The sequence below is a fragment of the Peromyscus maniculatus genome, chromosome 5 (genome assembly GCF_049852395.1).
Source record: "Peromyscus maniculatus bairdii isolate BWxNUB_F1_BW_parent chromosome 5, HU_Pman_BW_mat_3.1, whole genome shotgun sequence".
NCBI classification, from domain to species: domain Eukaryota; kingdom Metazoa; phylum Chordata; class Mammalia; order Rodentia; family Cricetidae; genus Peromyscus; species Peromyscus maniculatus.
Window position 1 is genome coordinate 351,998 of NC_134856.1, and position 15,347 is coordinate 367,344.

At 44.9% G+C, this 15,347-nt stretch overlaps 1 protein-coding gene across 1 annotated transcript; it reads right to left on the minus strand.

The window, feature by feature from the left end:
• Positions 1-638: 638 nt before the first annotated feature.
• LOC102911484 (liver carboxylesterase-like) lies at positions 639-10,302 on the minus strand. Its single transcript, XM_076571598.1, has 12 exons — positions 10,153-10,302; positions 9,412-9,616; positions 7,356-7,494; positions 6,577-6,710; positions 6,237-6,495; positions 4,957-5,055; positions 4,542-4,682; positions 4,343-4,423; positions 3,964-4,108; positions 3,416-3,553; positions 2,927-2,999; positions 639-2,499 (listed from the first exon to the last, which is right to left on the minus strand). The coding sequence occupies exons 1-12, from the start codon at positions 10,226-10,228 to the stop codon at positions 2,313-2,315; spliced, it is 1,677 nt and encodes a 558-aa protein (XP_076427713.1). The 5' UTR covers positions 10,229-10,302; the 3' UTR covers positions 639-2,312.
• Positions 10,303-15,347: the final 5,045 nt, after the last annotated feature.

Here is a 15,347-nt window from a genome sequence, read left to right on the forward strand (position 1 = left end):
ACACCTTTAGCACAGGTACTAAGATCAACAAGTAAATAGGGCCTCATGAAACTAAGAAGGTTCTGCACAGCAAAGGACACTGTCAGTCAGACAAAGAGGCAGCCAACAGAAAGGGATCAAATTTTGCCAACTATGTATCTGGTAGAGGGTTAATATCCAAAATACATAAACAACTCAAGAAACTAGATATCAAGAAACAAATATCTTGATTAAAAATCAGGTACAGATCTAAACAGAATTCTTAATAGAGGAAACTCTAATGACTGAGAAACACCTAAAGAAATATTTAAAATCCTTAACCATTAGGGAAATGCAAATCAATACATTTCACCTTACACATGTCAGAATGACTAAGATCAAGAAGCGACAGCTCATGCTGGCAAGGATGTGAGAAAAGAGGAACCCTCCTCTATTGCTGGTGGGTGTGTAAACTTGTACAACCACTATGGAAATCAGCGTGGCAATTTCTGGGGAAGATGGGAATTGATCTCCCTCGAGATCCTGCTCTGCCACTCCTGGGCATATACCTAAAGCCTGACAACTTCTTTAAATGTTTACTACATGTGTCATGACTTAGCACATTTGTTCTAAATTATAAATCCAAAATCTGAATACATGTGATCACATGAAATCATGTGTGAGAATATCCATACAGCTTTATTAAAAAACAAACCTAGGATGGAAGGCCCATTCCTATAATGCAACCTCTCAGGAAGCAAAGGCAGTGAGGTCATGAGTTCAGGGCTAACTGGCTACATAGAGTCCTTGCCCCCCAAAAGAAGAGTAAATAAACAAGTGAAATAGTGGTGATTAGATTAAATGGATAGAAATGTTGTGTGCATACTTGGATGGCATTCCACAAAAACAAAAAACAAAAACATTATGTAAAGTGACTTAGCCAGTCACAGAATATTCTACTTATGTTACATTGGAGAGAAGCCACAATATAGCAAGATAAAGTAATGTCTTATTGCTTTGAAGCAGGGTCAAAGGTCGTGAATGATAGCAAAGGGGCCCAAGGAAAGCCTTTGGTGGGGGAGTGAGGTCTGTTCTATAACTGATGTGGTGGCAGTTTCATGCTTTGAAATTTTTTCAGACTTATTAAACCATACACCTAAAATACATTAATTTAATTGCATTTAAACAATCCACAGTAGTCAGAGGGTATAGTTCACAGGTAGAGCACTTGCCTAACATGCAAAGCCTTAATTAAGATCAATCCCTAGCCGCATAAAAACAATCCACATTCAAGCCACTAAAAATAAGATAGTTATTAAAAGTCAAAAACACATTGTGACTCACTGTTGGAAGTTTAGTGTGTATGTACAGAACTGAAAAGCAGAGGCAAGCTAGCAATAGGAACATCAATAAATGCTCTACATATAGAATGAAAAAAACCTGCATGGTCAGTCTCACTAACAGGAAAATCTCCTTGCCCCCATTTCAGGTCAGCAAGGACCTAATGTTGTCCTTGGGATGCCATTGTTTACACATTCTACCAGGAGACAGCAGAAGATGTAAACCTTGTGATCTCCAGCCAGAGACCTGTTTCTTATCACACAGCAAATCTGTGGCTAGTTTGACCCTGAAATTATTTAATCTACAAAATTATAATTTGTTATTGTTTGTAACTTACTGAGGTTATGTTTTTTGCTTTGTTTCTGAGATGTGGATCTTGTTATCTTGCCCTGGGCTTATGTAATCCTCCTGTCTCAGCCTCCACACATCTGAGGACACAGACACTAAGAGTCCAGTTGGTGGTTTATTATCTATTGGGAACAGCATTGTGACTTATGAAGGAAATTGGGCTTGAGGAAATCAGGTTTTCTATTGGCAATGGACAAATATGAAAAAAACATGAACTTGTTGAGAAAGGACATGGAATTTCCCACAGTTAACAGTGCCTGAAGCTTCTGCTTCATTTGAAGAATGTCTGAGGCTTGGAAAAAAGAGAGAGAGAGAGAGGATGGGGAGAGGATGATGGGAGGGAAGAAGCAAGGAAGGAGTAAAGGAAGAAAGAATGGAAGGAAGAAAGGAAGGGAGAAGCCTTCACAGTGAAGTGTTAAATAAGATGAGGGAACTTTCAGGCTCACACATTTATATGGTTAGAAGAGTATTTACTGAGTCTAATAAAATGTATCCAGAAGGATAAGGAGCAACACACAGAGGATTTGTCATATGTGGCTGAAAGTGCAAATGCTGAGGTTAGAAATGCTTATGCTAGTGTTGAAACAAATAAGGATAAATCAATGGACTTTGTAACCTCAGGATGACCCCATCTTCATTCCAGACATCTTTCCTGTCACAGGACACTAAAGCTCTGCATGCTTGACCTGAGTCCCCTTTATCTCCTGGATCTTCTGGGGCAGAGTCTTGGTCCAGAACTGCAGCTTTCTGGCCTTCAGGGCTCGGCCCACAGCAGGCTGAATGTCCAGCTGCAGGTACTGCTCATCATGGGCCAACTCGGGCCAGTATGGTAGACCCACACTGTTTGGGTTCCTATGGATAGGCCACCAATAGGGAAGGATAAGGTCACTCTCATCCAACACTTTGTCCCTTGATTTGGGTCAGAGCAGTGGATGAGTAGGCTAAGGGTCAGAGGGTAAAGAAAAACTGGCTACTGATAGAGAATACAAGTGTCACCCATTAGTGTCTGGTCCATGTGAAATAAGGTAAGCTGTCTAGTTTTGTCTCTCCCTCTCAGAGGGCAAATGTAAAGAAAAGTACTACAATACAATGAATCACCCACTAGGTTTCTGTGGGATGATCAGTAACTAAAGCTAGAAGGTGTCTGCCTATGTGTACCCCGGGCTGGAGAAGACTATGGTAGAATTAAGGACCTACATATGCTAATGAGGCACACCCACATGGGAGCCCTGGATGGAGACCCAGAAAAAAGGAGTTTGAGGGAGGAGAATATTCTCACCCATGTCTTGCAAAGTTGGCCCAGTACTTCATCATCCTCCTATTCAGCAGCTTCTCCTCTGGAGTGAGGTCAACTGTAGACAGGAGACAAAGGATTGCTACCAAGTCTTGCTACCTCATGCAGGTGCCAACTTATGCTCTACTATGGCAGCCATAGCCCAAACCTGAACACTAGGCCTGGTTTAAACTCTTCCCTCAGTGCTCAGAATCTAGGATCCATCCAAGCCTCTACTTGAATTCTCCCAGGATCACTCCTACCACAGTGTGCTCTCATTGCTTCTTGCACAAGGTAGACTAGGAAGGTTCCTATTCTAACCATGGTAGAAGTTTTGTTTGTTTGTTTGTTTTTTGTCTTTTTTTCAGTTTAGGAATGTTGAAGACTTGCCCCTGTTCTTTCCCACAGCCTCAGTTTCCTCAGCTGATAACTGAGAAATCCCTCAAGAACTCATCTGGGGCTCCACTCAGCTCAAGGAAAACAAGGAAGACTCACCTTTCTTGCCCCAGAAATAGGAGCCAAAGACAAAGGCTAGGTGATCACCATGGTCAGCCCTCATGTAGGATGGCCTGACATGCTTGATGAAGCTGGGCTGATGCTGGAACTCATAGAAGTAGACAGGAGCATGGGAACCTGGGAGTGAGACACATGTTGACATAATAATTTCTCACGTGGAGCTTTTTGCCGGCCCAACCTTTGGTTATAAGAAACCTTCCTGTAAGGTTATCTCGAACCACAGATTAGTGGTGAGCTCTGGCTGGAGAATTGGCTATGGGAAACCTTTTGTTAAAGAGTGAACCTGGCATTCCCAGATGAGTAGTTGTAATAAGACACCAAGTGTAACTAACATGTTTCCTCCTCTGGATCTGGATAATATGACACTCTTTTCCAATAGACAAAAGGAATTAATGAGATAATTGACTTCAGGTGCCTGGTATCAGAGACCTGGTGAAGACATGGGTCAGGCCTGACACTACAGAGCTCATCTGGGACCAACAGTTCTGAGCTCCCCCTGCCCTTGGTCTTGTTAAAGATGTACTCACACTGAAAATGTGCTACTTGGAGTGCAGGGATCACAAACATGAAGTCCTCCATCAACTCTCTGAACTGTGCTTGGAGGGTCTGGGGGTCCTCAATGTCCCCCATGTACTCTTCCATTAGCAGTTCAGTACATTCAGGAGGCAGCATCTACACCATGAAGAATCAGGGAGAATGATGAAGGGTGGGCCCCAGAATAGGTAGGCAGCAACCTCCTTGTAAGGAACGTGGCCAGGGATAAGACAAGGTATAGAGGGAAAGGTATGACCTTTGGGTGAGCCCACACAGAAATACACACATACAATATCACTTATTTCTGAGCCTGCCATCTGTGAAGAATATATGGGAACCCTCTCTGTTAGGACAGGATTCAACATTGCTCACCATCTGTGCTGCTGTGCTTCTCAGAATAGCTGGCAGGGTATCTCTGGTTATGTTCTTTATGACAGGATCAAAGCCCTTCAACTAGGAGGTAGGGAAGAGTCTTAAGTATAGGATGGGTTGGATCTAGATCAAAGTATCTATGAGGTCCCACACCCGACACTTGAGTTTACGTTCCCAGAGGCTTACAACTAGGTCTTACCAAGGGGATTCCCCAGCCACACTCATCACTGTCAACACCAATGATGCTGGGGACAGGCTGAAAATCCACAGAGGCCAACAGCTCCTGAGGGTGCCTAGGTAGGAACATCCCATCCACCACACCAGGAATCATAACAAAGACCTGTGGGACATTAAGGGTCAGTGCTGAAGATCAACCACATAAATATTCTGATGCCCACTGAATATCCACCATATTTCCGTACTTTCTATCTCATCTCTGGGTGCTATGATCACTGCAGAAGAAATGGGACATCACAATTAGTCTATCTTGTTCTTTTTGCACACAGTACTAAAGGACATATAACCACAGAACCAAGTTAACTGGTTTGAGTAGTAAGTACTGGCAATCCCACATCCTGGTGACCAGGTCCTTCAAGCTACAAAATTCTCCCAACCTGGTTGATAGCCAGAATTTCTGCTTCACTCTTGTCTCGTAGGCAGTGAACCAGGGCCTCTGAGTCCTTGGGCTCACATCCAGACAGGTTGGCCACCATCTGTAAAAAGCACAGGTAACAGTTGTCTCATTTCTCTCAGAATGGAGCAGAGTTTTCTTGATTCCAGTAGATGTCATTTCCCCGAATACCACATCCTACTGTTTGTTGTATATGAAGGACTTAAATGGAATTTTTCACATTTTCAGTTGCCTAGAGGTGACAGCTGGGAAAGGGACTGTTCTACCTGCATATTGTTTTGTTGTTTTGTTTATTTTTGTGCATGGTGGTCATGTGTGACAATGGGTATGGTGTGTCATGTTTTGCCTGTGAAGGACAGAGAACACCATCAGGCGTTACTTGTCACCTTACCCCTTGTTTGCATTTGTCTACACTGACTTAACTATGACCTTCCAGGGAGTCTACTGTCTCTGCTTCCCATCTGTCCACAGAAGCCCTGAGTTTTCTGACACATATTACCACCTCTAGCCACCTCTTAGCCACCTCTAGGTGGGCTCTGGGGGTTTGAACTTAGGACCTCATACTTGCACAGCAAGTATTAATACCAGCTGACTATTTCCCTCAATCCATGTGTCGCAGTCAGATTTATTTATTTATTTATTCAAGTTGACACAAGCCAGAAACAACTGGAAAAAGGAATTTCAACTGCAAAAATTTCTCTATCAGATTGGTCCATAGGTGAGTCCAGGCTTTTTCCGTGAAAGTGACTGATACAGGAGGGCCCATACCACTATGGGCAGTGCCACTCATGGGCAGGTGTCCTGGGCTGTATAAGAAAGCAAACTGAGGAAGTCATGGGTAACAAGGCAGTAAGCAGTTTTTCTCCCTGGCATCTGCTTGAGTTTTTGTCTCCAGGTACCTTCTTGAGGGCCTACTCTGACTTCCATTCAACTTGGACTATAAACTGTAAGCTGAAATAAACCTTTTTCTTTAACACATAGCTATTGACCATGGTCTTTATCACAGCAATAAAAGTAAACTTGGAAACCGTGCACATGTGTTTTTGCCAATGATGGCATCCACTGTGCATAGCTTTTCTGTTGTATATCACACTCAGCATGCATAAACCAGAGAGGGATGGATTCTAAATCTTATGCATTTTAGAAATTAATGGAATGAAGCGATTTCCCATGATCCTTGTTCCCCAATTAACAGAATACCAGAGTACTACAAGCAAGGCCAGAAGCAGCAAAGTAAGGGCTGGTAGTGTAGAGTGCACTCACTGTGTAGACCACCTCAGATGTGTCAGAGATAAGGTCAGGCAGTAGGGCCACTCCACTCTGCATAATGGCTCCATGGAAGAGTCCTTTGGACATGGGGGACACAACAAGTGAAGACACACTCACGCCACCTGCTGACCCACCAAAAATAGTGACCCGGCCAGGGTTGCCTCCAAAGTGGGCGATATTCTGCTGGACCCAGCGTAGGGCAGCCACTTGGTCCAGGTAGCCCCAGTTGCCTCTGGCGTGCTGGTCTCCAGTGCTGAGAAGTGGCAGGAACAGGAATTACAGATATGTCCATGTTCTACTGAGACCCCATTGTCCAGCCCAGTCACAAAATTACCTGAAGAAGCCAAGGATACCCAAACGATACTGGATAACAACAATTATTATTTCTTCAGTAGCTGCCAGTTTAGATACATCATGCATGGAAGCCGTTCCCATAACAAGTGCACCACCATGGATCCATACCATCACCTGGAGAAATAAACACAGATCTCAGAAGCACCATACCCAGCCCAGCTGCCTATTAAATTATAAACAATTTCACATTTGTGTAGGTCGACTTACACACAGATCTCCTCAGGATTTCAGGACATGCTCCACAGATGATTACTCTAGGCCTATAAGCACATTTCCATTCCCACTTCCCCAAACAGAAAATATCAGCATGAATAAGTGGATCTAGATCACAAGTAATGTGATCATCACTCTTAGACCCATCAAAGTAAAGCAAATAGGAGTGTCTTGAAGAGTGTCTTTCTTGATTGCTATTTAGAAGAGTCATTGGATCCCATTGGCAAAACCTGAAGCTAGAAATTGTGGTGATGTCAATATGCAGCCCTTGAGCACTTTATAGAGTGGGTCTGCCAGGTTCAAGTTGGTAGAAGAATTCCTGGTTTAATCAAAGACCTAGAGCCTCTTACTTTAGATTCCCAGTGCTCTGTGTCACACACCCAGATTTAAGCAGCTCACCATGGCTGGGGTGACCTTCTTGAACCCAATAAGTTAAGACTATTAATCATGGTGTAAACTACAGTGTTCAGAATTACTTTGTCCTTTCCAAGCTTCCTGAGAAAGAAACATCCTCTTCCCAAGTTAAGCACAGTCCAAGACACTCACAGGTAAGTTAGATCCTTCATAGGCATGAGCTGGTGTATAGATGTTGAGATACAGGCAGTCCTCAGACATAGAAGTGGGAGGAATGTTCAGATTCATCTTCTTTTTAATCTCATTATTCATCATATCAGTCTGCAGACAGCTGGTGAAAATGGAAGACAGTTAGTTCAGGATATGTAATAATCAGACCTAAGTCTTAGTTTGCACATTCTCTCAGCCACCTTCAGCTACTGCTTTCCATGATGCCCTGATAACATATGATTCCTCTCTAAAGTCCCTTCCCACCAAGGTAGAGTCCACCAGCTCTGTGGAAACGTTAATAGAGCAGGACTTTCAGGGAGACCTCTGGTCAGATAGTAATATCCTGAGGGCTAGTTGATGAAGACTGCTGGCCGTCTCTATGAAATTGATTGCCTTCCTGTACTATCATTCATCACTTCTATGCTATTTAAATCCTGGTGTGGCCATTAGTTTTGACTGTTGACTTGACCCAATGTAGAATCTACTGGAAAAATAATCTTAACGAGGGATTGTGTAGATCAGTGGATCACAACTTTACAAATTCTTTGACACTTTAACACAGTTCCTCATATTGTGGAGACCTCCAATGAACTATTTTGTTGCTACTTCATGACTTTAATTTTGCTACTGTTATGAATAGTAATATAAATATATGATATACAGGATATCTCATATTCAAACTCTGTTGGAGAGCACTCCCAGGTTGAGTACCACTGGCCTAGATCCTGTTGGTCTCTTAGCATGCCTGTGGCAAATTATCTTGATTATGTTCATTGAGATAGGAACAGTTGTCTATTATAGGAGGTACCATTCCCTAGGAAGTGGCTTCTGAATTGTATAAGGATAGAGAGAGTAAGTGAAGCATTAGCAGGGATGTTTATGTCTGTAGTGATATGTAAGTAAAGCCTTTATGTACAGCTTTAAGTGAAATACACAGTAAAGCCTTTGTGTCTGAATTTGAGAGAACTGTTTCAGCAAAGCCATTGCTATATTTGGGTTAATCAGCAGAGGCTCAGAAATTGTTTGGGGACTGTTTAACCCTTAAAGAAATGTTTCTCTGGAGAGTCTGTGCTTGGTGCTACTTGAGAACTTGGAGCTAGACTGGCCTTGGTCTAAGACAATCCTGGCAGACCTGGCATTCTTACTTTTGATTACAGCTTGCTATAATCAAATGGGACTGAGATGTGTGTGGGTTGTCCGTCTCATGAGCAGCAAGAGGAAAATGACTTTGGTAGTTAGAACCTTTCCCAGTCCCAATTAACATTTTGTATGCTTGAATAAAATAACTGGAATGAGGTAACTGAGTTTCAGTCTTATCCAAAAACACTGTACCCCTCTGTTCCTTCAAAGAATGAAGGCTTGGCATCTTAATGCATTTCTCATCCTAATGTAGCACCTATGACCCAACATCAAACAATATGTTTTCTTTAGGCTCTCTTCCTAACTGGGGATGTGATGTGAGCATCTCCCTTGAATTTCTGCCTCTGTTGTTTCCCATCTATGGTTGATTATAGCGTGGAATTGTAACCCATAGTAAAATCTTTCTTGACTACATTGCTTTTGTCAGGGTACTTTATCACAGTAACAGGAAACGAACTAAGATACTTGGGTATTGGGATTCTGTGCCCACATAGGAACTACAGGGGAGAATGAACAATACCATTGGAGAGTGAGACATTCTCCATCTCACCTCCACAATCTCAATGTACCTTCCTCTTCCACATAGTCTCCAGATGAAAGCATATGTACTTGTTCCTTAGTCAATGGCACATGGACAATGGATGGTCACAGTGACTGTGAAGAATGACCTTAGTCTCTTTTCTCACTGCAGTACCTGCAGTTAAATCCCTGCAGGTGTCAAGCTCTGACCCAGGAGCCTGGCACAGTTGTTCTTCTCTAATCCTTAGCACATTCATCGGAAACAAGCCTGGCAGACTGCCCTCAGCACAGACTGAAGCTGCTATAGAGCTGAGATGGAGGAGGCACTGCAGTGTGGCCTAGAGGTCAGGCCGGAAGTCCCCTGGGCCCCAGAACTTACATGGCTGGCTGGGAGGTCCCATCTCTCACACCACTCCATGACTCAGGGGGCTCAGGGGGAGCAAAGCGCAGTGGTCCTACAGGAGGCTTGGCAAAGGGAATTCCCAGGAAGGTATAGACACCAACATCACTGTCTTTCACATGGACAAGGCTTCCTCTCACCTGTCCTGTGTGTGTGTTCCTGATGGGGCTGGATGAGTCCTGGCCTGTAAGTGGAGAGATGCCATCAGTTGTGACACTTAGGAATTCCTACCTCATTGTCACTGTGGTACATGGGAAAAATCAGCCCAATCCTCAAGGTTAAGTTGTGAGATGTGGAGATGAGGTCATCTGGATTACCTAGAGCTTTAAACCTTGTCCATTGGCCCTCTTAAAAATTGACAGGGCACTTCCATAGTCAACAAAATGACAGGCTCAGAGCTACTTGGGAGTATGAAGGAAATATTGTCATTATCCAAGGTCAGAAGGAGCTCTAGTCACAACCACACACAGAGGTGGGACATGTTCCCAATACTCTTCTGTTCCCATTGGCTCCTCAGTACATAGTATCCTTACACAGCTCTGACCATGCATGTACCACAGGGTCTATCATGTGGTCTTTGGTGGAGGCATTAGGTGGTGCACAAACCCACACTTTCATCTGTCATCTCCACCAGCTCCTCCCTCCCACAAGCTCAGCCTCTGATTGCAGAACTGAGCAGCTCTGACCCTTGGTTCCCTCTGCTCACTTAGACAGACTCACCATGCACATGGAGGAGGAGAAGCAGGAGCCCACAGGCCACAGCATACACCCAGGCAGGGAGTCTATTGAGTGGCATATTGAATCCTAAGCCCAAGTCTGTGCTGCTACAAGATGACACTCTAATAACAACAGGAAACAGAACAGGCAGGCCTTGCCCAGGCAGGAATTTGTACCTTTCAGGTGTAGGCGTGGAAATTATTTGAGTTGGACAAAGTTCTTTTTTTTTTTTTTTTGGTTTTTTTATTATTATTATTATTATTATTTTATAACACCATTCAGTTCAACATAATAGCCACAGAATCCCCTGTTCTCCCCCTCTCGCCCACCCCTCCCCCCGGCCCACCCCCCATTCCCACCTCCTCCAGATCAAGGTCTCCCTCGAGGACCAGGGTTGACCTGGTAGACTCAGTCCAGGCAGGTCCATTCCCCCCTCCCAGACCGAGCCAAGTGTCCCTGCATAAGTCCCAGGATTCAAACAGCCAACTCATGCAACGAGCCCAGGACCACGGCTGGTCCCCTGGTGGATCACTGGGAGTCTAATTAGTGAGTAAGAAGAGGATTTATATGAGCGAGAATTGTTGAAGCCAAGGTTGGATAAAGCACCGGGACAAATAACCAAATGAATGGAAGCACAGGATCTATGAACCAAAGGCTGAGGGGCCCCCAACTGGATCAGGCCACCTGAACGGGTGAGACAGTCATTTGGCTTGATCTGTTTGGGAGGCAGCTGTGCATTTGTGCCAGGACAAAGTTCTTATTGCAGGAGAACTGATAAGGCAGAAGCCAAAGGGAGCCAAGAGTCAGCAGGCAGGGCAAAGCCACCTCTGCAGGTTCTGCTCCTTCCCTGGCCTCTGAGATAGACACAGCATGGCATCTGAATGCCTTCTGGAATGCCAGGACCCCTGTCCTTGAACATGGAGTCACCATAGTGCAAGGGCAGGAGCTCTAAGTGTGATCTTCATCCTCAAGACTCCTCTGTGTTGTCAGGACTCATAGAGTAGTGAGTCCACCCTTAGGGTCCCTTGTCCTTATGGTGATCTTAGGATCTGCAGGGCCCCTCCCTGTCAGGTCATGCTGGTTTCTTTGAAAGACACCGAAATTCTGGGTCCTCTGCCTGTGTGTGCAGCAGTTCAATAACACCTTCAGGCCCTAGTGCAGTGGTTCTCAAACTCTCTAATGCTGTGACCCTTTAGTACAGTTTCAAATGTTGTTGTGACAATAAAGTCAGAATAATTTAGTAATCCAAGAGATTACTAAAGGAAAATGATTGTGTCACAAGGAACCAAAGAGTTTATGGGAATCTGTGAGAGTTAGAAACAACTTTTCTTACATGGACAGGTACTCAGGGAGACAGGGTTAGGATGCTCTTCTCCTGGTCATTTCTGGACCTTCTGATGCTCCCATCCCACTTCCAGGACAACTCACAATCATATTCACAAATATATTCACAGATGTCCAGAGGATGTGAACATGAACCTGATGGTGTCTAGAGGCTCTACAGGGGAGATGGGTAAATACTTTAACCAATTCCAACACACACACACACACACACACACACACACACACACACACACACACTCACACACACACTCTCTCACACACACTCTCACACACACTCACACACACACACACTCTCTCACACACACACACTCTCACACACACTCTCACACACACTCACACACACACTCACTCACACACTCACACATACACACTAATACACACACACACACTCACACACACACTCTCTCACACACACACACACTCACACACACTCACACACACACTAATTCACACACACTCACACACACACTCTCTCACACACACACACTCACACACACACTCACACAGAGACACACACACACTCAATCTCACACACACACAGACACACACAGACACACACACACACTCACTCACACACACACTCACACACACACTCACACACTCACTCACACACACTCACACACACACTCACACACACACTCACACACACACACTCACACACACACTCACACTCACACACTCACTCACACACTCACACACACTCACACACACTCACACTCACACACTCACTCACACACACACACACTCTCTCACACAACACACTCACACACACTCACTCACACACACACACTCTCACACAACACACTCACACTCACACACACTCACACTCACACACTCACTCACACACACACACTCACACACACTCACACACACTCACACACACTCTCTCACACACACACTCACACACACGCACACACTCACACGCACACACTCATACACTCACACACACACTCACTCACACACACACACTCACACACTCACACACCACTGTCTGTGCCAGCACTGACGTGACAGCTGCTGAGAGAAGCACAGCTGTGACCTGCACACAAAATGGCGGCTGCTGTGGTGGGATCAGGAAATGAAGAGACGACACAAAGTCTCCCACTGACCTGGACAACCTACCTGCTCTAAGTGTGGACATTGGTGAAGATAAGGGTTTGGACTCCATGGGGTTGTTAACTCTTCTTTACCTCAGAAAATGTCCTGACTGGATGCTGTGCAGTCTTAAGCAGTCCTGATCCTCTCTGCCTGAGAGTGCAGGGAGGTATCCAGTGAGACCCTCCTCCTGCTGTGTGTCATCTCTACCAGCTCCCACCTCCCTGCACCTCCCCTCCCACAGCACCACGTTCTCACACTGCAGAATTAGGGAAACCTGGTGAGTTGCAACAAGAAAAGTTAAGAGCTGCAAATCAGCCTAGTGAATCTTCTGTGTCACCCTCCCCATCTGACCCACAGGAATCAGCATCTTTGGTGCCACCTTTGTGGATGAGGACAGGGCAGCAGACACTCACAGCCACCCAAGAGCAAATTGTTGACATTTTTATGAGTCAGGTGCTCATCCTGTCCCTGTGACTTGCTGCCTACACACAATGGCTTACCAGACAGCATCTTTGTCCATGTGTCTCACTGAGGGCTCCTGCCTATGATGCCTGACATTTACTGCAACAGACAAAACCTACAGAAATTGTCCTGCTTAGAGCCTGCCTATACCCACAGTGCTTTATCTTCATGGAAAATCTCACAATGAAACCCTGTGTTAATCAAGCAAAATCTTTTTCTGACTGGAAGCCCAAAGGCCATATTCCAGACCAGGAGTCATTGGTAAAAATCACATTGGGTGAACATATTTCTTCTCTTTCTGATTTTAGTTTTTGTCTTGGTTTTTGAGACAGAATGTTGTATGTAGTGCAGTCTGGCCTGCTATCTCTGGTCCTGGGTTTAACAGTTTGTCCCAAAACATGCACCCAATACACCCCTTCTAAGTAATCCTGGGCATCATCTGTAAGCTCCTGCCACTTTGCTATTCCCATGGATGACACAGGCCAGGATGAGACAGATCTACTGAATTCACCTCAGCCATGACACCTGAGGTGGGGCACCAGGCTGGGAGGTCACCAGGGTTCTCCATGCAAGATATGCCTGACTCGTACATGGCTACTGTGTGGAGTATTCTTTGTTTGGATTCCTGAGCTCAGAGTCAGTGACAACTGTAAGAGGGAGGGAGTGTACCTGTCCTCTTCTGTCTCATCCTGGCCTGTGTCACCACCCCCCTAACTACCGGCTCAGCTTGATAAGACTATGAACATACCCAGTCCTGCATCTCACAAAAGTGGACCAATGACCCTTTTGGAAAGAAATTGATGAGATTTCATATTCAATGATAATACATATAGGTATTCTTTGAGTAGTTGACAGCAGCTCAGTGGTTGATGCCAGAGAACTCTGATAGCTATTGTCTTAAAGCCTATCTAGCTTTAAACGGTGACCAACAGATCTAGCTGTATTTCAGTGGTCTGAATTCTGAAGTTTGCTCTTGTTTCCAGGGGTTTTTTGTTTGTTTGGTTGGTTGGTTGGGTTTTTTTTTTTTTTGCAGACATTGAAGTTCATATTTGAATGAATTTGTCACATCTGTGAAGAAGATTGACTGTGACATGTGTCCTGGAATGGCATGAGAAAGATAAGAGGTCCAAGCACCCATATGAGAAGAGATTCCTGTCCCTGGCTCCCAGGGGGCTTCTCTGGCCCCATAATTCCATCACACCCTCACGCACTGCTTTCTTTTGCTGTTGTTTGCAAACTGGGCCTCATGGTAACTCCTGATCCTGTGGTCTTTGGTTCTTTGATGCATCCTTCCAGGGTTCTTTGTGATTCTGAAACTCCTATATATAGAGGTGTGCCTCCAGCTTTTATCCCAGGCTATGAAAGCCTAGATTGTCCTCAGTCTGGAGCCAGCAATGCCCCAAGAAATGTTCATCAAACAAGGCCTGGGAAGATTTCCAAGTGGGTAAGGAAGCTTTCTGCCAAGCCTGACAAACAACCCAAGTTTAATCTTGAGGATACACATGCTAGAAGAAGAAAAGAACGGATTCCTACATGTTGTCCCTTTGCTTCCACATAGGTGCCATGGTACATGAGTGCACATGCACACAATAATGATAAATAAATGTGAAAAATTAAACAATATTTGTAAAGTATATGGATGACTGTGAAGTTTTTGACCAATAGAGTAGCCACAATATAGAGGTGACTAGAAAAGGAGGACTTAGGTGTGTGTCCCGAGTGTAATGTGTACATTCATCAAGGAGAAAGACAACCTGGGCCTGAGCACTTATTCATTTGTTTCTTCTTCTTCTTCTTCTTCTTCTTCTTCTTCTTCTTCTTCTTCTTCTTCTTCTTCTTCTTCTTCTCCTCCTCCTCCTCCTCCTCCTCCTCCTCCTCCTCCTCCTCCTCCTCCTCCTCCTCCTTCTCCTCCTCCTCCTTCCCGCCAGACACGACCTCCATACCATCCTTCTTTGCAATCACTCCTCTTGATTCTGGCCCTTCTGTCCTACCCCAAGCCTACCTGCAGTCAATCCACTTCTACCCAAGGACCTTGTCAGCTACTATTGCCCCTCTACAGCTGCCCTTTCTGCCACACTCCTCACTATTTTCTGGAGAATTTCCTGTATTCTTGTCACATCAGCTTGGCAGTTCATCTCTGCGAGCTGGGGTCCTTCCAGTCTCCACTCTGCTGTCCCCTCTCCTCAGTAGCTGTTTCACCCTTAGGCTGGACTCCCACTGACCTTGAAACACTGGGGAAGGGATTGAAGAAGCTTCACTTTGATAGAAAGGCCAATAAGCGTGGCCATGCTGCA